The sequence below is a fragment of the Peromyscus maniculatus genome, chromosome 23 (genome assembly GCF_049852395.1).
Source record: "Peromyscus maniculatus bairdii isolate BWxNUB_F1_BW_parent chromosome 23, HU_Pman_BW_mat_3.1, whole genome shotgun sequence".
NCBI lineage: Eukaryota > Metazoa > Chordata > Mammalia > Rodentia > Cricetidae > Peromyscus > Peromyscus maniculatus.
Window position 1 is genome coordinate 35,508,883 of NC_134874.1, and position 21,787 is coordinate 35,530,669.

The 21,787-nt window shown below is 44.0% G+C and overlaps 1 protein-coding gene across 1 annotated transcript in view; it reads left to right on the top strand.

Moving 5' to 3' along the window:
• The window catches only part of LOC143270628 (serine/threonine-protein kinase PLK1-like), a 124,624-nt gene extending 103,126 nt beyond the window's left edge, over positions 1-21,498 (top strand). The window contains 6 exon segments of the mRNA XM_076561288.1: positions 6,869-7,021; positions 8,168-8,245; positions 8,440-8,594; positions 8,692-8,874; positions 9,013-9,173; positions 20,847-21,498. Of these exon segments, the coding sequence (XP_076417403.1) occupies positions 6,869-7,021; positions 8,168-8,245; positions 8,440-8,594; positions 8,692-8,874; positions 9,013-9,173; positions 20,847-20,907 (791 nt within the window). The 3' untranslated portion in view covers positions 20,908-21,498.
• Positions 21,499-21,787: the final 289 nt, after the last annotated feature.

Below are 21,787 nucleotides of genomic sequence, written 5' to 3' on the forward strand. Positions count from 1 at the left end.
AAATAAAGCAATGAATAGATACCAAATAGATACAAAAGCCCAAACTGAAAGCCTGGGAAATATACTCACTATGTCGAGATCCAACAGGCTTTGAAAAGTCCAAATTTAGCAGAAGCAACTGAATCCAACTGCTCTCCCACCAACCAACTGCTTCTTTGAAGTACAAAGACAAAAAAAAAAAAGGTGGCGCTCTTTTATTGGCTGATATCTAGCTTACATCACTTGGACTGCATGTGATGTCACATGCAATGGTCCAATCAAGGCTTGGCAAAATCCATAGTGATTTTTATTTTTTTTTCTCTCACATTCTTGTGTCAAGCTACTCTACTACTAATTTTTTTCCTGGTTATGATCTAATAGTTGGCAAAGATCTACTTACAGGAGGCAGGGTTTATTTAACTTCAGATATAGAAACACAAGTCAACCCAATGGGAGGAAATAATGGCATGGACATCAGCAGAGTTGTCCTGTTGGTTATATGGCATTTGTCATTTCAATATTCTTCTGACATTTCCTTCACCTATCCAAGTAGCACTAATGCATTCTCAAGCATGTGTCTCTAGTCAGAGTGTCAAGTTACATTTTAGGTGCCCTGACAGATACAGTAATCTGTGGTTCTTTCTTCTTGACTTTAGCCAGAGTATCTGCATGCGAACAGGCCAATATTCATGCCTGTCTATTGGACCACCTGACACACACAAACTCAATGAGTGTGATCCCCAGGCACCTTGGTATTTGACTCTTCCATAAACTGTCCAGTGGGCCCTTGATAATAGTACTCTATGAATTGTGAATAAATGGAGTCCCTGTGTTCACAAATCTAGTCTGCCTTGAAGACTGTCACAGGAAATTTCTCCACTAGGTTGACACATACCAACACCACATGTCTCTCATTTGAAATGGAAGAACAGTCTTTCAGAAACAGTGCTCTTTGCCCAGATGCCGTATCCTCTGTGGGTCCTCCCATCTACTATCGCCTGGTCTCCATGTGGAAGAGTGGACTGTTCCCTTCCTTTCTCCACATTGCCTTTCTGGTTTCCTCTTTATATGGGTCCTTACTCCTTTGTGGATTCCAGTGCTCTTCCTTTCTTGCATGCCAAAGAATGAACTCCCCCTTTGTTACCCTGAACCTTTATACTCATCTTGTACCATGGAAACATTGTCTATACTTCCATCCACACTGAGACTTCTCAGCTTTATAATTTTTATTTTTTAAGATTATAAATGTGAGTCCAGCATTATTACCCATTGTCTTTAGGTTGCTGAGTTCCAAATTTCATTTTACATTGTGATATCACACACAATGAAGTACTTAATTTTTAATCAAACAGGTGTTATATTCCAAACTGTGAAAATAGTGATGTCAAAGTTAAGTAATGCAAAAAGATGCTTCTATTCAGAGCAGGTGGTGTCTAACACTGAGACAAGCTATTGGCCAAGGTACATGGAATACCAGTGGATAATGATCATCATCCTTAGGGACATTTACATCATATCGCCTCCTCACCAGTTCATGGATCACTGTGGAGGAGTAGAAAGATTCTAAGGGACAGACAATGTTGATTACTTCTAGGAAACAGTGTCCGCGGTACACAACACAGCAGCTGAGTCATGAACTCACATTAAGTGTGACAGCATGCACAAGCCTAGTGCAAGCACACAGGGGACCACATTCCTGCATTGAGATTGGAGGTAGCCATGAAGAGGAGTAATTGTCATTTGACACATTCATGGGGAGAAGTAGTATGAAATTTCATCTATAGTTATACCCTGGGTTACTCTACTATGTTCTACATATATGTGGACAGGACTCCTTTTACTCAATGGTTGAAAACTAGGACAGAAAGTTTTAGGGATACAGACAGGTGTTAGAGCTAAGGTAACTGAGAGGAAGGGACCAAGTGCAAATCTCAAAAGAAATAATAACAAGAAGTAAGTAATTCCGTGATCTTGTGTCAAACCTGGTAATTTAAAGCTGTAGGAAGTTTATGACAAAGCTCCTGGAATTGACAGATGTATAATACTAAACAGAAAACTTAAGCTGTGCACAGTGATAATATTTGGGGTCCCTTCGGTTTAAAAGAGCACCCATAGAAGACTATAAATGAGAATATGACAATTCCTTTGGAATGTATTTGACAGAAAAGGCTGATGAGATGGATCCCTGCTAGAGAGTGATTAAATACAGACATATTCCCATGGATTATCACAAAGAGACTACTGTAACTATAACCCAAGGCATCAGGGTACAGTTTAAGATGGTGGCAGGGCATACTAGAATTTTAAAAATGGTTCTGTGTTGCAGGAAGTAAAGAGTTGCAAACTTGAGAGGCCTAAGGAAGTGTGCGTCAAGGTTTCCGACTTAACTGACCAGTGTTGTAAGGCATGCCCAGAGTCCTGTGAGGAGGGAGGGCCTCAGAGGATATTGCATCTGGGACATCTTTTGCTGAGGAAAGTCATATGCATGGTGTGGAGTTGAACCCACATTTTGTGTGTTATATAGCAAGCAGACCTGATGTTAAGGGATGGTGCATTGTGGATCATATCATCTCAATACTACACTTAGATGTGATGATGGGTGTGTGTCTGAAATTGGGGATATTTTTACTTATGGCTGCTGTTCTTTCTCTAATTCAGTTGATTGTGATACTGAGGTTCTGGTTATACAAGGAGATTGTAGGATTTTGAAGAGTTTTGGCCTCTATGGTGAAAGTAGGTCATTATTCACAGACTTTTGAGGGTTCTACCTACCTCAGGTTCTGGCCTCCAGTTCAGGTTCCTTGTACTCTACTCTGTAAAGAGTTGATACATTCAAATCTCACCACCTGCAGCTCTCCTGAATCCTACTATGTCTGCTCTTTAATATTGATGATATCTCTTAAAAACAAGGAAGCAAAATAAGCCTATCTGCCATTATATTTTTCATTTCAGGTAATTTTTCTCACAGGGAACAGAGAAGTAAATTATAAAAATGATGAGCAACTATTTGTCCAGAAATGAATATATATAAGTCCTTATCTATATGTACTGATATGTATTTTTGGATTCTGTTAGAATATTGGAATACTAGAACTGGAGAGGTGTGTTTTAAAGAAGTTTTAGGTTAAAGTGTGGGGTCTGAGTGTGTAAATGTCTTTTTTGTACCTTATGTGTATCTCCACAGTACTTGTCGTTGTTACTATAAGAATTAAACTGAACATTGCTTATTTTAATAAATTTTGATCTAGAGTCAAAGCTATCTTTTGGGAGGTAATCTGTCGAGGTTTGTTTTCCACCATCAAGTATTTATAACATTTTAAAGAAAGAGCATGAGCTCTGAAGACTAGATAGTTATAGCTATAGTTTTCCATGCTAATAAATGCAGAAAAGAAACTCACTAAAGAGGTGTAAGTGTACAAGTCTGAAAGACATCAAAAGACAGTTTTCGGTTGGTAATACAAGTTAGGGTAGGAAATTAATTAGACACAACATTTTGGACTCACTAAAATAGGATAAATAATGGAGCTCTTTGTCTGAATTTGTCAAATGTTAATGGACTGGACATTGTTAATGTAATACTTGACTGTATGTATTGTATATACTTATTGTATATAGTTTTTCTTATATTAGCTATAACCTCCTCTTATTATTTTAGACAAAAATGTGGAAATGTGGTGATATATTGTGCACCCTAATAAAATTTACCTGAAGATCAGAGAACAGAACAAGCCACTAGATTAAACATAGATGCCAGACAGTGGTGGCACATACCTTTAATCCTAGCACTCCTAAGGCAGAGATCGTCTGGATGTCTGTGAGTTCAAAGCCACCCTAGACTACATAAGATTGACTCAATCTAGGAGATAAACAGAGTCAAACAGTGGTGGCCATTTTGGTTGAGGAAGCTTATTCAACCTGAATCCTATCAGCTGAAGACTTTTCATGCTGAGGAGTCCTAGAGGTAAACCTGGCAGTGGCTTGTTGCTTTTCCCTCTGATCTTCTGACAAAGTTTAGTGTGGTACACAATATATCATGAACAAGCTCATTTTAAAGAATTCCACCTGGGCAGTGGTGGCCCATGCCTCTAATGCCAGCACTCAGGAGGCAGAAGCAGGTAGATCTCAGTGAGTTTGAGACCAGCCTGGTCTACAAAGCAAGTTCCAGCACAGCCAGGGCTGTTACACATGGAAACCCTGTCTCAAAAAAAAAAACAAACAAAAAAAGACAATTTCCTCTTATGACCAATGTTTTGTTACTTCTTGTTCAGTTAATCACTGCAGAAACTTAAACCTGCTCAGGAAAAGTATCAGCTAAGAGTAATTTTAAAAAGAAACAGGGCAGGGAGAGAACCATGTTGGTAAAGTCCTTACCTTGCAAACACAAGGACCTGAGTTTTAGCCCCAGAACCCATGTGAAAAGACCCGAGGATGGTGGTGTTGCAAGACTAATCCAGCACTGGAGAGGCAGAGACAAGTGCATCCTGGGATCTCGCTGGTCAACCAGTCCAGCCTACATGGTGAGTTCTGAGCAGAGAGACTCTGTCTCACAATAGGAGGAGCATGGACAGCACCTGAGGAACACTACCAAAGGTTCTCTGACTCCCTCATGCATGCATTCATACATACATATGCATGCATACTCACACGGACATGAGCTCCTGCACAAGTAAAAACACTATCACTAACATAAATCCACAAATAAATAGTTTGATGTTTTAAGCCATTAAGTTCTGGAGGGTTTTGTTACATAATAAAAAACTATCATATGAAATTATATCTCATTGAAAGCCACACAAAGATTTAAAAATGGGGACTCTTTGCTCGTCCTCACACACATGTGTGTGTGTGTGTGTGTGTGTGTGTGTGTGTGTTGTATACATATGTATGCATGATATGCTGGCACACAAACACATAAATGTGCAGGTGTGTACACATATGCACATGCATTCAGAGACCAGAGTAGGATGTCATTTGGCTTGTCTATCAGGATCCACCTTAGTGCCTTGAGACAGGGTCTGACTAAGTAGAAGTTCACCACTTCTGCTAGGCTGGCTGGCCAGCACGCTGCCATAATCTGTCTGTCTCCACCTCCTCCCCAAACTGGGGTTATAGATACACATGGCCATGCTGCCTACTGGGGTCCAGGAGATCTGACACCCTCTTCTGAACTCCACAGGCAATTCACACACATGGTGCACAGACATGCAAGCAGGCAAAGTATTCATACACATAAAAAATTAAATGAAAAAATTTTAACTTCCAGTTTTTTGTGCTGAAGATCTAGAAGCCTCCTCTCAGAACCCACTACTCTGGCTGGGGAAGGCTCAGTGAGTAAAGTCATTGCTTTGTGTGTTTGCTTCTTTTTCTTTTGCCACAATAAAGTGCTGGGATCAAAGGTGTGAGCCACCTCACCTGGGAGCATTCTTTTGTTTTGTTTTTTAACTCACTCCTTCCTTCTTTCCTTTTTATTGAAACAGATACTGTTTCTTCCGTAATTGACCAGTATCTTGCAGGAAGTTGTTTGAAAAACTATTGGCCATCAATTTTGGCACCTACATGTGGGTCTTGGTATAGTAAGTATTACTGTAATTTTTATTTTTCCGTTTTATTTTTTGAGACAATGTCTCATGTGGTTCAATCTGCTTAGAATTCCCAGTAGCCAAGGATGACTTTGAACTTCTGTTCCTTCTGCCTCTGTCTCCTGAGTGCTAGATTACAGGTATGGGCCAACATGGCCAGTTTATAAGGAGCTGAGAATCTTAATTCAGGGCTTCACACTATACAAGATCTCTATTAACTGAACTATTGCTGAGCCCCCTTTTCTGTGACCCTTTCCTATTGTGCTGGACTTGTGGATTTCTATCCTATGGGAGATATTAAAATACTGCTACTTTAAGGATTCTTTTTTTTAGTAAGTAGCAATAAATGAAGATGTATTATAGACATTTTCCAGATTATCCAAATGTAGAACATTGTATCATGTGTTATGTGATTCTGGGGTAGTCTTCCTCCATTTCCAATAGTTATATTTGGACAGGTTTGATTTTACATATTCTAAACACTCATTTTGTTTTTCCTGTGAATGGGTATTTTGCATGCATATATGAATGTGCACCACATGAATGCCTGGAGACCACAGAGGCCAGAAGATTGTCTTGGATTCCTTGAACTAGAATTACAGGTGGTTGTGAGACTCCATGAGAATGCTGGGGACCAAAGCCAGGTTCTTGACAAGAATAGCCAGAGTTCTTAATGGCTGAGCCATCTCTCCAGCCCCTTTTTAGCTAGTTTTAATATCAGAGCTTGGATATTTTATTTCACACTAAAATTCTTAATACAGCATGCTGGGATTTTTGTTGCTGTTGTTTTTAATTGAAACTTTAGGGAATGTTGTGTTTCACGGGAGAACTGACACATGCTGGTTTGGGGAAGTGAATCGTTCAATAATAAAGACAGCATCAGTGGCCAGCACAGCTTTGGTCACCATAGGCCAACTAATGCTTCAGTGTGGATTTTATTAGCCTGTTATCTGTAGGCACACAAAGCAAAAGGCTTACACTTCGCTTCACCCATCCTCCCGCCTTCCTGGATGCACAAGGTGTCCTTCATTCTTTGCTTGAAATGGTGTCTCCAGGCTCCCTCCCTGAGGGACAGCAACAGCTGCTGTCCTGGAAGGGCAGGCTGTTGGAGCAGAGGCCTGAGCTCCTGAAGCTTTGTGGCCTCTCAGTAAGCACCATGTACCTGACACACCAACTCAGTCCTGACTCAGTTCCCAACAGCATTGAGAGCTAATGGGACTGTGGGAAGAGTGCTGGCTGTGGCAGGCAGCCTGTGCTCCCTCCAGTGGTTTTGTGCCTGGCTAATGGCCATGTCACCTTCTTGGGTGTAGAGAGACCCTTGCCTGACCGTCCCTGGGAAAAGGAGGAGCCAGTGGTTTGGGGGACAAGTGATGCCATTGAGTGCCACCTCGGTGACATGCTGCAGCCGCTGACCAGGGTCAATGCCTCCAAGCCCTCAGAGGGAAGGAGGTGCGGCAAGGTGAGTCCTGCAGGGGCTTCCCATCTGGAGAAGGCAGGGCATCTCAGTCATCAAGCAGCACCCATTTCCTGGAGATCAACATCCAGATGAGTTAGGCTGACACCCAAGGCCCTCCTGGTGTGCCTTCTGCCTGTTTCTGGCTCATCTCACTCTGTAGGTGACTGGTAGGTCACCTCTGCACAGCTGCATCTTCTGTCTCCCTTCTGCCCAGGGAATTAATCCCTTGGTCCTCAAGACACTCAGGTCAGTTCCAGCCTCAGGGCTTTTGTGCCTACTGTCACCACCCTGACCCCCACTGCCAGCACTTCCTAACCTGACTTTACTCTCAGTAACATTTCTTCCCAACACATTCATGTATCTGCAGTTGGGACTCCTGTGCACTGAGATGGTCCTAGTGTTATAGGAATGAGTCTGCTCAGTTTCTTCACCACTTTAATCTGGGGCACTAGGCTTTCCAACAGCCCCGATGTTAATGACAGAGCAGCTGTGCTGTGGGATGGTCTGTATGTCAAATTGATCTGATTGGTCAATAAATAAAACACTGATTGTCCATTGGCTAGGCAGGAAGTATAAGTGGGACTAACAGAGAGGAGAAAAGAAAGAACAGGAAGGCAGAGGGGGCAATGTCAGCCGCCGGCATGACAAGAACCATGTGAAGACGCCGGTAAGGCACGACCCATGTGGCAAGGTATAGATTTATGGAAATGGATTAATTTAAGATATAAGAACAGTTAGCAAGAAGCCTGCCATGGCCATAGAGTTTGTAAGCAATATAAGTCTCTGTGTTTACTTGGTCAGGTCTGAGCGTCTGTGATAGAGATTTGTCCTGACTTTGGGCAAGGCAGGAAAACTCTAGCTACACAGCTGATTATATCACTCTTCATCCCTGTGGGTGGTACGTGGGTCCTTCCAGAAGCCTAGGGATTCTTTTCCTATCCACACCTACCACAGTTCCTGGGACACAGTAAAGGGGCCCACTGAACGAACTGGGACTTGACATCCTGGGCTGCAATTTTCCATTTGGGTGTCTGAGTTTGTGCCTTCAGAGCTCTCCCCAAGTTTCATGGGGTGCCTGTCCCAGCTCTGGGGAGGGCTATTTGAGAAGACAGAAGAAGGGGCTGGCCTAACCAGTGCTGTGTTTCTATCCCAGAAGAGGCTGATGATCCTGCATGCATCCCCATCTTCTGGGTCAGCCAGTGGGTAGACCAATCAATGAAATATGGACTTGGTAGGTATCTCCAGAATGTGGGATGGGAAGGGGATGGTGTGGCCATGGTAGCTTTTGAGTGAATGAGTGAGTGATGTCTGTAATTGTGTGTCTATGTTACTAACTTATGCATGCAAGCGCTCTACTACTGAGCTCTTCCCAGCCTTTGTCCACCTCCTCCTGCCTTTCTAAGACAGCCCTCCCCCTGCCATTAGGGTGTCAGCTCTGTGACAACAGTACAGGGGCACTCTTTAATGACTCAGCATGCCTCGTCCTCTACAATGATGGCGACAGCCTCCAGTACATAGACCATGATGGTATGGAGTCTCACCCCACCAAGATCTCCCACCCTGACTCCTTGATGAAGAAGGTGGGAACTGGCTGCTGAGAGATGGTGTGGCAGGGTATGGGGGCTGCCTCGGGGTCAGGCCCTCATTCTGGAATCTCTTCCCCAACTTTCCAACCAGATCACTCTCCTCCAGCATTTCCGAAGTTACATGAATGAACACCTGCAGAAGGCAGGGGCCAACACCACACCCCAGGAAGGTGATGAGCTGGCCCAGCTGCCCTACCTGAAGAAATGGATCCGCACAAGACACACCATCGTCCTGCACCTCAGCAATGGCACTATACAGATTGATTTCTTCCAGGTGTGCAGGGGCCTGTACTTGAGGTAGCTGGGTGGGGTGGAAGTGCTGTCCTTTCACCAGGTGGGGGGGTCTTCCTCCCCTTTGCCTCAACCTTGGGCACCAGCTGAACTCTTCACTCACTCCCTTCTTTCCTCCAAGGACCACACCAAACTTATCCTGTGCCCCCTGATGGCAGCTGTGACCTCCATCAACAAGAACCGGGACTTCCACACATACTGCCTGAGCCTTCTGGAGGAATATGGCTGCTGCCAGGACCTGGGTAGACAGCTATGCTATGCCCACACCATGGTGGACAGGCTGCTGAGAGTCTACCTGCAACAGACTCGAGGACGACTCCTAGGCCTCTGTCCTTTGGGCTGGTGACCCTTTACTCTGAAAGCTCTGCCTGGGACTGCATTGCTGGGTTTCCAGGACTGCTGTTCAGTGCCTCTGTACAAGGGGCTGGTTGGGGAAGGGGTTACTGTGTAAGTTATTTTTTTAATATGTTTGGATATAACTTGAGTTTACAAACTTTTCCCCTGCCCTCAGCCTACTGTATAACTTGTATAGATATATTTCTATTGAATTTGAGACTGTTGTTTCCTTGGCTTTATATTTATTCAGTACATATGCATATCTTTTCTTATCCTGTATTTTTGTGAGTACCCTGATCCCAGAGTATTTCTCTGTTCCAACAGCCTCAGGCTGCTAAACTGCTGTCCAATATTTTGATGCTGTCCAATATTTTGATGCTCCCTAGACAAGGTTGAGCCACAGGCTTAACTCCTTGGTCCACCTTTGGGGCACCTGGTTGTCTCAGCTCTTTGACATCTGGCAGGACCTCCCAGCATCCAAAGCTGGTGACTAGCAGGGCAGGAAGAAGCTCTCAAAGCAAAGGCCCTCATGGCATGGTGAGTGTGTAGCAGCAGCCTCGGGAAGCAGTGTGTGAAGTAATGGTTGTAGCCAGCAGGGAATTGGCCCAGAGCCTGGTGTACCTCAGTTGGGATCTCCCTGTAGTGGTGCTTCTTGGGATGGGCAGGACAAGGACACTGACTCAGTTATGGCAGGCCATCCCTGGTCCATGACCCACCCATGTCCTAGAATACAATTTATTCATGGCATGGAGCAGGTCTTGCACTGATATCCCCTTTTAACATTGGAACCTTTTCAGAGATGTGGGCAGAGAAATGGGCTGTGGGGATATCCCAATGGGTCCCTTCCTCTCAGAAAGAGGCCCCTCCAAGTCTGCTCACCTATTCCCAGGAGATAATCCCCTCACTCTTCTTCAAGGGAGTCTCCATCAGGGGCTGATCTGCAGCTGAGAGGACAGTAGGCAATGTCTGGAGGCATTTTGGCTGGCTTGCCTTAGGAAGAAAGTACCTCTGTCAACCTGTGAATCCAGGGATGCTGCTAAGCATGCCACAGTGTAACAAGGCACAGGATACAGGGCACCATCCACCCTTTCCCTGACAGTTTTCTCCTCTGAATCAGTACCACCCTGGTTGAGAAACCATGACTTGAAAATGATTTTGTTGACATGGGGTCTTACTCCCTGGTCTAGGTCGACCTTGAATTCTCTACCTTCCCACTTCAACCTACTGATTGCCAGGGTTACAAGCATCATGTCAGGCTTAGAAAATGACTTGTTAACCTTCACTATGCTTCACATGATTGTAGCTGGGTAGGTAGTCTGTAATTGTGGCACTCAGGAAGGAGAGGCAGGTAGATCCTGAGTTCAAGCTACACAGAAAAAAAAGATGCTGGTTCTCACCTGTTCTGACCTAATGAGCTAGGTAGGACAAAGTGTCAGTGTTCAGCTAAAGTTAAGAATGTGGGAAAGTGAACTAACATCACGGCAGCACCTACTGATCCTCCTGCCTCCAGTTCTCATGTTCTGAAGTACAGACATGCACCACCATGTGAGGTTCTGTGCAGTGATGGGACTAGAACCCAGGGCATCATTTTTACTAGACAAGAACCCTACCAACAGAAATACTTTCCCAGCCAGGCTGTGGCACACCCCTTAATCCTAGCACTCAGGAAGCAGAGGTAGGTATATCTCTGTGGGTTTGAGGCCAGCCTGGTCTATAGAGTGAGTTCCATGACAGCCAAAATACAGAGAAACCTTGTCTCAAAAAAAAAAGAACAACAACAACTACAAAAAACTCCAAGAAAACAATTATGAAATACAAATAAAACTTTTTCAGAAATAAGATTCTATAATGAGGTCACTCAACTCCAGCAAGTTTATGTATAATTTCACTAGATTTTATGAAAGTTGAGATAAAATTGTCAGATATTCATATATGCAAGCACTTAGCATGTGACTGTTGAGCCATTTCCACTTGGGATAATGCTCAGCCATTGCATTACCCCTCAGCTAAAGGACCAGGAAGATTAGAGTGAGCTCTAATATGGCCCACAAAGCATGGCAGCTTTCTTTTGTGAATAGCATCTTGAATTTGTTGAAACATTTTGACTTGATTGTTGTCAGTTCCAATATTTTCACCCAAACTGTTACTATTCAAAGGAGTCAAGAACATGGATGTTCTTTCATGAAACATATCCTTCATTAGCTTACTTTGAGAAAAAGCATTTTCAGGACTTAGTATTTTCACTTCATTAGCTTTAACTCCTGATATTATCCGTTGTGATATTTAGCATTGATTTCTTATAAGGAACTTTCAGGTGAAACAACTATTTTTTAAAGACAGCTTTTCTGAAGTTTCCCATCTCTAAAGCAGTCATTTTTTGAATGGCTGTTTCCTTGTCTCCTTATTAGATTTGCAAAGGAATTACTCATTGAAGGCTGTTGGTTTAAAAGGCAAAGAACTTTATTTTCCCATAAGTTTCTTCATATCTAAAACAATGTTCAGTGTATAAACTGCTTTCTCTTGCTTTCCTAAGGATTTTAAAGGGGCTTGTTTGCTCTTAAAGGTAGCTTTTTGTCATCCAACTACCTTAAAAACTTTGCACAGCTATTAGGGTAAATAAGGCATTTTACCAACCGAGCCCCAAACCGCGAAGCACCTAGTTCCGTATCCTTTCAATTTTTCATTGGAACTGACACTTAAACTCTTAGACGACTTTCCTTATTCTTTTAAAAGCTGTATTTTAAGTTTACCATGAACATATTTTCGACCTGACAAAAGTGTTTCAGGACAATGTCGCCATCTTTAGCAGAAAAACTACCTTTCCCAGAATGCATTTCCCTTCTATCAGTCCATAATAATATCAGTCCCTTATATCAGTCATTTCCCATAGTTCTTTTGGGGTTTGAGAGTCAACTGGTTCTCTTTTACCAGACTTGCTTAGAAATTCTTGCCCGGGAGGTTTGAACAAAATTTTTTGCTTTTGCAACGGGAGATTTGAACAAGCATCTTACATTTTCAATTATGGGACACTGGGAGGTTTCTGGTCTCTCCTCAGCTGGCTTTAACAGGTATCTCTCCTTCATTTGACACTGGCCCCGGATCAGAACCGCACCTGCCTCATTAGCCAGCACTGATAGTCAGTGAAAAACAAGATCATGTACAACAGCTTTTCCATAGCTCTTTCAGAGAGATTTTCTCCCACTGATTTTATTCTCATTTTGCTTGTTCCTCCCCACCCCCCAGATGCAGAGCTTCAGGTATCTGTCTGCAGCTCTGTACCTCTGATAGCTGCCTTTGGAAGTAGGGATTCCCCCACCCCCACACCAATCTGCCTCAAATTCTAGCAGCTTTTCACACATCATGCATTTTCTGGGGAGAAATCTGTCACTTCTGTTTCTTCAGAGTCTTTCTCCCAGACAGCTCCCAATTTGTTCTCAGTTTATCCCCTCTACCCCAGAAACAGTTTCCAACACTACTGTGGCGGTTTTCCCTGCTACTGAAGGTAGGGGCTTTTTTGTCCCTTTGTTTTCAGGGTCGGTGTGGTTTGCATACAGACTGAAAATCTAACAAGGGAGGTTTTTGCCATTTCTAAACTCCCATTAGGACAGGTGCTTTGCCTCATCAGGCCTTCACCTGGCCCTGACCCCCGCACCCCCCACCCGGTGGGTTGTGTTTGCTTGTCTGGGTGCTCAAGGACAGAGCTTATGCCAGAGGCAATCACCCCTTAGGGCTACACTCCCTCATCTCATGGGAGTCAGTTGAAACAAAGCTTTTCTCAAAGAGTTGCTTTCTCTGACAGAAAAGAGAGCTTTACTCCTGGATAGTTCTGTTTTGCCCTGGCTGGGCTCTTTCCCCAGACAGCATTCTGACTCAGCAGCATGACTGCTTCAGACACAGTTCAGCTTTACTGTTTTCCCAGAAAGGTCCTTTCTCTGAAGGAAAGCTTTTTCTCAGATTTTCCTTTTGCAGCTGTGAACCTATAAACCCGGGACTTGTAGGAAAGTGGGCAACTGTGCCATTCCCACCAGCTTTAGCTTTGTTTGTTCATTAGCAATCTTCCCCTGGGTCCTGCACCTTCCTGCCTCAGCTCTGTGTTCCAGGAAGTTTACAACTGCAAGAACCCTAGTATCTCCAAAATGCACCCGAACTCAGAGACACTGGCCAGTTGCCTCTGGGTTTTTGGTCAGAAGAGAGGATACAATGCTAACAGTTTGCATTGCTTCAGGGGATCTTTGATTTAGGGTGATTAGGAGCACCTTTTTATTCTGAAGTGCTCACTCAGAAACAAAACCCTTGATGCCTCAGCTCACTGTTACTGAAAAGCTTGGTCTTTTTGCCTATCTCAGGTATAGTTTCCTGCCCTTTTGGGCTCTCTGTAGCTCTTCACCCAAGCTCTCCCAAGTGTTTCCCTCAGGGTACTCTGACTTACTAGCTTTGAAGAGACCGAGCTTAGAAGAGGTTTTTCGGAACTTGTCCCTGCCTCCCACATTGCAGGGAGGATTGTTAAAGCTTGAAAGATCTTAGAGAGGTTTTGCTGTCTTAAGAAGTTTGTTGTTTTCCCTTAGAGCTAATCATAGGTGGTCCCCATACTAATATCTTCAGGTGATTCTAATTTTTGCCCTTTTGAGAAAGTTAAAGGCTTTAGGTTTTAAGGTTAAGAGCTTTTGAGAAAGATTAAGGGTTTTTAGAGAGATTTTCCCCCCAAATTTTCCAAGAAAAGCTTTATAGTTTAAGAGAAAGATTTTTTTCCCCAAAAGAGAAAGACCAACTTTTCCCAAAACTTCCCAACTTTAAACTTTTTGGCTTTTTACACCCCCATTTTTGCCTCAGGGAGAAAACAATTTCTCCTGTTGCTTGAACTTTAGTATTTCAGCTGTCCCCAGGACAAAAGCTTCCATAGGAAACTTTTTCTTCCCCATAAGATCAGAGAAGAGCTTTTTTACTACCTGTAATGCCCAAAAAAAGATGTTTCACCAGTCTGTATTCAAAGCCCCCAAAGTTATAAAATTGAGTTTTTCTGTCTAGTTAGTTGACTGACTTATTTTTTTCTTCACGATCTTACACTGCTAAGTTTCTCCTACACTATATTACTAACCTATATACCTTATACTTATTTTTCACAGATAGAAATTGAGAAAGGGATAGAAGATAGAAAATTTTGACAGAACAGAATTTTGCACTGCAGCATCGGACCTCCTTCCAGTCCGGTTTCCTTTTCTCTCAAGGATAAAACCCCTGCCCTTCAATAATATATATGAAATATATATTTTCCATAACACCGGCATGCCTTTCCACTGGCAGGGCTGACTCAGCAGTTTCACCAAAAACTCTGTAATAAAACTATTATTTTCCTTTATCTTTGGTCCCTATTACTTTGTCTCTAGTCCCTGTTCATTTGTCTTTAGTCCCCCCTTTCTTTTTTTAGTCCCTGTTCATGGCACCATTCTGTGGGGCATTTACCCACAAACCCCACAGTTCCCCAGAGTTTTCTTGAGTGTGAGCAGCAGGAAATATTAGATAGAAGGATTTATTGCAGAGAATCTTGCTGAAATAAACAGATAGAAAACAAAGGATAGCCTCGGGAGGGCCTGGAATATTTACCAATGGGCCCCTACTGTCTCTGCCCCAGGGTTTTTATAGAGACACCAAGGGGTGGAGCAAATGACCTCCTCCCCCAGCACAGCCAAGTGCAAACATCTCAGACACCTGCACTCAGGCCCGTGGTCCTAATCATCTTCCATGCAGACCTGTAGGGTAAAGCCACGAGGAACCCGAAAACAGGCTCCCACAGAAGAGTCTACTGTTATCAGGGCCAGACTGAGGTAGACCATGTGAGGAGAGAGAGGAGCAAGAGCAAGAGAAGAGCCACAGACCAAGAGAGACAGCTGGGGCCAAGGCAGAATGAGGCCAAGAGACTAGTGTAGCAAAAATTCTTCAGTTATATAGGTGCCAGTGGAGCTGGGGAGGGAAGCTTTTAATACCAGGAAGCGATGGCAGAAAGTAGAAAGGTATATAATGTGTGAGGATGAGAAACTAGAGCCTTTTTAAGCTTTTAGCTTTTAGCAGCAACTCAGCTGAGATCCATTCAGATAAGGACTCAGAGGCTTCCAGTCTGAGGAAAAAGGATTGGCTGAGAAATTGGCGAGCTGAAGGTAGCTATAGCTTGTTCTGTTTCTCTGATCTTTCAGCATTCACCCCAATACCTGGCTCCAGGTTTGTTTTTATTAATATGAACTGTTAAGATTTGTGCTACACAGGGTCAACAAGACAAAATGATAGCCTACAGAATGGGAAAAGATCTTCACAAGCCCACATCTGACAGAGGGATGATCTCCAAAATATATAAGGAACCCAAGAAACTAGACATCAAATTACAAAATAATCCAGTTTAAAAAATGGGGTACAGATCTAAACAGAGAATTCAAAACAGAAGAATATTAAATGGCAAAAAGAAATTTAAGGAATTCCTCAAAATCATTAGCCATCAGGCAAATGAAAATCAAAATGACACTGATACCATCTTACACCTGTCAGCATGACTAAGATCAAATCCATTAATGACAGCTTATGTTGGAGAGGATGTGGAGCAAGGGGAACACTCCTCCACTGTTGGTGGAGTGCAAACTTGTACAGCCACTCAGGACATCAGTAGAGCAGTACCTCAGAAAGTTAGGAATCTACCTATATTAAGACACAGCTATACCACTCTTGCGCATATACCCAAAGGATGCTCAATCATGCCACAGGTCACTTGCTCAACCATGCTTATAGCAGCATTATTCGTAATAGCCAGAACCAGGAAACAACCTTGATGGCCCTCAAGTGAAGGATATAAAAATATAAATGTGGTACCTTTACACAATGGAATATTACTCAGTGGTAAAAAAAAAGTAGTGATATCATAAAATTTGTAGGCAAATGGATGGCACTAGATACTGAGGGAGGTAACACAGACCCAGAAAGACAAATATGGTATGTAATTACTCTTAAATGGATATTAAATGCAAAGCAAAGGGTAGCAGATATACCATGTGTCAGTGCATGGACATTCTACTGTCCCCTGGAGATCCCTGGCATTCCATGTGATGTCACCAGTGTTGTGGCAACACCAACTGTCATTGGGGCATTGGTGCAGTGTCTCGTGTTTCACCTACAGACATGCTGACTAGACTGAACAGGATTCTTGGGAGAGAGGATGGAGAGCACAGGGAGATCAGAGGGAGGCAGAAGGAAGACGGCCTTCAGTCTCCATGTCAGACATCAAGAAACAAATGGTTCTGGGGAAAGCACAGTGAGTCCTGGAAAATGGATGGGGAGCTTCCTGAAGAAGGAAGGCTTGAGCTGCTCCTTCCAGGAGTGGGGCTCAGGAGGGGAGAGTTTCTGAGAAGCAATTATGGGCCTATCCTGGTCCTCTGAGTTCTTCAAGAGCAGACCCAGAGATGAGGTTTTCCCATGGTTAGTTTGGCAGAGAGCCAGGGATGGTCAAGGCTGAAGCTGCTCTGTTGAGGGCACTCTGCTTTTACTCTGAGTGGGAAGGAAGCACAGAGGGACTAAAGAGGTTTCAGTTCCAGCCCTGCACTTCACCCACACTGGATTTCTTTTGGTGTGCGTCACTAATAGCAGGGAGAGTAAAGTCCTCTGGCCAGAGATTGAGAGTCTCACATTTTAAATAACAACCTCTAGCAGGGCAGGAGCCACCAAGTATTGCTGCATGTCAGTGACCCTAAGGTTTCTGAGTTCCTGCCCTCTCACTAGCCAGTCCTCTTTCCTCTACCTTGAGTGCAGGTTTAGGACATGACTCTTCCTGTAATTATTTGTTCTTGGTGTCTGACAGCTCACCTGGGGATGCCCAGTCCTTAGGTATTTTCAGTCATACCCATCAGTAGTTGATAACACCTTTGCTAACATCACAATGGCTTTTGGCAAAAGTTTCATCACTACCTGTGTGACTTATCATTGTTTTGACAGGACCCACATAATCCTCCACCACCCCAATAAATGTAACAGCCCCGTGGATCTTCTCTGATGTGCTTGTTCACCTCATGGAACTGATTTTTCCTTCCCCAATGTCCTGAGCTAATTTCTTCCCATTATTAATTTCTCATCTTATTAGCTGGCAATCATCAGGATGAGAAGAGCCATTCCAGGGTGGTGTTTGGAAAATGATTCTTGCTCTCCACACATGATGAACTATTGAATTAGAATGAACTTGATTCTAATGAATCAAAGGGATCTTGGGATTGGAAGGAGGAGGTACTGAAGGCCTTCTCCTGTGACTCAGGAAAGGCTCCTGGAAAGGGCAGCTTGGCTATTGGTGAATTTGGGAAGAGCTTGTTATCAGATAGGTGATGACCATTGGCAGTGGCCCTAACAGTCCATTCTCTGGAAATTCTATTGTATCTTGGAGAGCCTGTGACATCTTCTGTGAAACCACCAGTGTTGTGGCAATGCCAACTTCCCTTGAGGCATTCACTAAGTGCTTATATTGTTCACCAACTGACATGTTGACAAGACTGATCACACTGATTGGCAGAGAGAGCCCTAGTTTCCTAAGGAGGAGGTGAGGCTAGAACTGGACCTTCTAGTAATGGGGTTCAGTAGCTGTGATCATGAAGCAATGGGCCTGTGCTGCTTATCCGGGTTCATAAAGAGCAGATCCAAGGTGGAGGATTCCTGATGGTTAGTTGGCAGAGGTCCAGGGATGGTCAAGGCTGCAGCTGCTGTGCTACGACCTCCTTCAGTTCATTGTGAGTGGCATAGAATGCAACAGGAGGCAAAGAATGCAACAGAAGGCACAGAACCACTAATGTGGTATCAGAATGGGATGTTGTTGCTCTTTATATCTGATGTAAATACCAAGGAGGGAAACTTTCCATCCACGTACCCAGGTCTGAGACATTCAGTTCGTATTAGTCGTGGACACAGGTTATCAGGGCTGGGAGGTAAAAAGCAGTAGGGACTCCTGGACTTCCTTGCATCACATCAGTGTAGCATGAATCTTAACAATTCTTATTAACAAAATCAAACCTGAGCCAGGTATTGGGGTGAATGCTGGAAGATCAGAGAAGCAGAACAAGCCACAGCTTCCTCACCTCAATAGTTCCTCAGCTGATCCTGTTTCCTCAGACTTGAAGCTTCTGTGTCCTCATCCCAATGGCTCTCAGCTAAACTGCTGCTCAAAAGCCTGAAGGCTTAACCAGCCAAAAGCTTCTAGTTTCTGGTCCTCCTGCCTTATATACCTTTCTGCTTCCTGCCATCACTCCCTAGGTTAAAGGTGTGAGTCACCATGTCTGGCTGTTTCCAATGTGGCCTTGAACTCACAGAGATCCAGAGGGATTTCTGCCTCTGGAATGCTAGGATTAAAGGAGTGAATTCCACCTCTTTCTAGCCACTGTATCTAGTGGCTGTTCCGTTCTCTGGACCCAGATAAGTTTATTAGGGTACACAATATTTTGGGGAACACAATACCACCACACATCAGGTATGAGCTGACAATTCCAAACCAACATGGCTGGCCTTGCTTATGTCTTTCAGGGCCAGTGGGGCAGCAGTAGGGGCTGAGGCATATATCTAGCCATAGGGATTGGAGACAGACACATGGCTTATGAGGAGAGCTTAAGGAGAGCTGCTCTGATCTTTGAGGGCTTCACTGGGTTCCATGCATTTTCTATTCCTCCGGGCTCCTCTTGTGACTCCACATGATCTTCTTAGCTTATGCCATTCATCTGTACAAATTCACTTGTGTTTATGTACCTACAGGGACTGCTAGGAAGGCATCATCCACACCCTTCTTCCTCACTGAGCAGGAGGAGCAGCTGAACCAGGTGGAAAAACTGAAACTTCAGCTACAGATGATGACCAATGACAGGAATGAACGGTGTGAATTCCTGGCCCATTACAACAATGAGTTGAACAACAGGTATTCATCATGCCCTGTTCTCTGGAGAATGTTTTGACCCTACTGTGTCAATTCCAGCAGTCCTTGGGTCACTGGAAGCTGAACTTCCAGCGTGATCTGCACAAAAAAATTTTCCTGAATGCATCTGAGAGGCAGAACTGAAGCCTGTAGGAGTGAGATGGGACACAGGCTGTTCTGATTCCTCCTTATGAAAACCAGAGCCTGTGGCCTGAATCACAATTCACAGAGACAGGCAGTAGAGTGTAAGATGACAGCATGCATTTCAAGAGGCCTTGACAGGTGTTGGCTTGTAGGAGATACTGGGTGCTCTGAGTTTAACCTGAGTCTCTGTATTTGACAAGGTATTTATTTTTCCTTGTTGCTCTGGGAGCAACTTGAAGGGCCTGGTGGTCCTACTTGGTACATCTTTGTGTCTGGAAGTTCTGGAGTCCATCCTTGCTCCTCTCTGGTCTTGTTCCTTGTACTGGGAGACAATGCCACACACCTGCATTTCTCTGACAGCCTAACTCTGTGTGGATTTGTGTGCATGTTAATTGCCCTCTAAGGGGCCCAAACCTCTGCCTTTCTTCTCTGTCTCTCCTGTATTTTCCTGCCTGGCTCCTTTCTGCCTTGCCATAGGCCAAAGCAGCTTATTTATTAACCCATGGGGGCAATATATATTCACGGCATACAGAGAGATATCCCACAGCATTTTCTTCCTTCTCCACCTTTGAACCAAAGTGAGGGCTGTGGTTCTAGTCAGTTTACCTCTTAGCAAGCAGCCTGCCTTATCGCTCTTGGACTTGTGCCTCCTAGACTGAGTTCTCCTAATGGTGATATTCTGAGAGCCCCTCCCAACATTTTCCTGTCAGCTTCCAGAACTTCTAGACAGAAAACATGGTTTGCACCATGGTTTCTGTGGCTCTGGCAGGAGCTTACAGAGCTGCTTTCTATGAGACACATGGATGAAAAGTATTCCTGATGGGTCTTCTGTCTCCCTCAGAGCATGGTTTCCCTCTACCTGCTCATGTTTTCCCAATACTGTGAACAGTTAAGCACCAGGGTGTGTGTGTGGGAGGTAGCAGATCCAGCCTCCAGAGGTACATGGATCCCTTTTCCTGTCAGGGTCTTCAGAAGTAATGTAAATCTTTCTGGAATTTGGCTATTCTCTGGCTTTGGCGTGCACCTGAGTGATGCTGCCATGGCTAATGTGGGTTCCAGCACAGGGCTGTTGGGGATGGGGACATTGGACCTTGCAGGAATCATGGTATTAGGAGGCAGGAGTGGCAGATGTAGATTGAGCTCATCATTTTTGGTGATATTTCAGCACCCTCTACAGTCAGCAACTGAGTGAACAGACTCAGCTGAAAGAAAAAGTGAGAATGTTGCTAGAGGACAAGAAAAAGCTACAGGGGGAGCAGATGTTATTACAAGAGTCCTGTGAGCAGGCAAAGAGGCTCTGTGAAGAGGCCCATGAGAAGATCTATCACCTCTGGACAAGGCAGCTGCAGGTAGGTTGAAGCAACAGGGCCCACCTGGCCACCTGTCTGACCATACACACACATATATACACACTCATGTAACCATGTGCTCACTTATCCAAATGACCCATCCTATCCAATAGTTAGTTCACTTCTGTGATCATTCACAAGTCTTTCTGGGAGTTAGCCTCTTAGAGCAAGCAAACCCAACTGCTCTGCTGGAAACTGCAGTCTATTGAGGGAGACGAATAAGTCACATGTCACTCACCTGTATGTCAGTATGGGAGGAGCCGGGCTATGATGGGAGCCACAGAGATCTGAGTGAGTCAGGTCAAGGGTCTGGGTCGCATTTGCTTTGCAGGGGTCATGTGAGATCAGAGCAGACACAGCATGGAAGGAGGAACGCCCCTGAAAAAGTCAAATGACCGGTTCTCATAGACATCTTGTTTGGTATCATATGACATTTTACCCTCTTGTTCCCAGACTGCCATGGTGTTCTCTTTTTCTGGCCAAGCTCTTGGTTCACAGTGAAAAAAAAAAACTAAATTAACAGCCTCTCAATACTGTTTGCTGTGTGTGGCATTGGCCTGTTCTCCCATCCTGGATTTAACATTCTGAAGCTCACTGGATGACCAGGGATGTGGCAAGTGCTTATGAAATGTGGGGGTCAGGATGACAGTTTTGAGCCAACTGCATCAACATAGCCTGCAGAGACACAGCATGTTTCTCCATGCATTTTTAGTCCAAAATGATGCAGAACTGTGTGACTCACTTATAACAGCTAGTGTGAGGAGTCTAAAACCAACTGGCAATGTCATCCTCATCCAGTGTGATGTCCTCCACATTGCATTCTGATCACTGATGATTTGAGGGATTTGTGTCTGTGTGTGAGTATGCCTGTCTGAGGGCGCATACATCTGTGAGTGTTTTGGAAGGTCTGATGATGACATCGAGTGTCCTCTGTTGCTTTCTCCCTTATTCCCTTCAGCCTGAGTCTCTCACTGAACCGGAAAATTTCTGTTCTGGCTAAGCTGGATAGCCACAGACCTTTGGATCTCCTGTCTCCTCACAGTAGAGCATCCTGTCTTTTTCTTTCTCATTTCATTGCTAAATGGTTCATTTGGTCAGAAAGAGAAGTGATTTGTTTGTTTCTCTTCATTTTTAAACATTTTTATTACTTT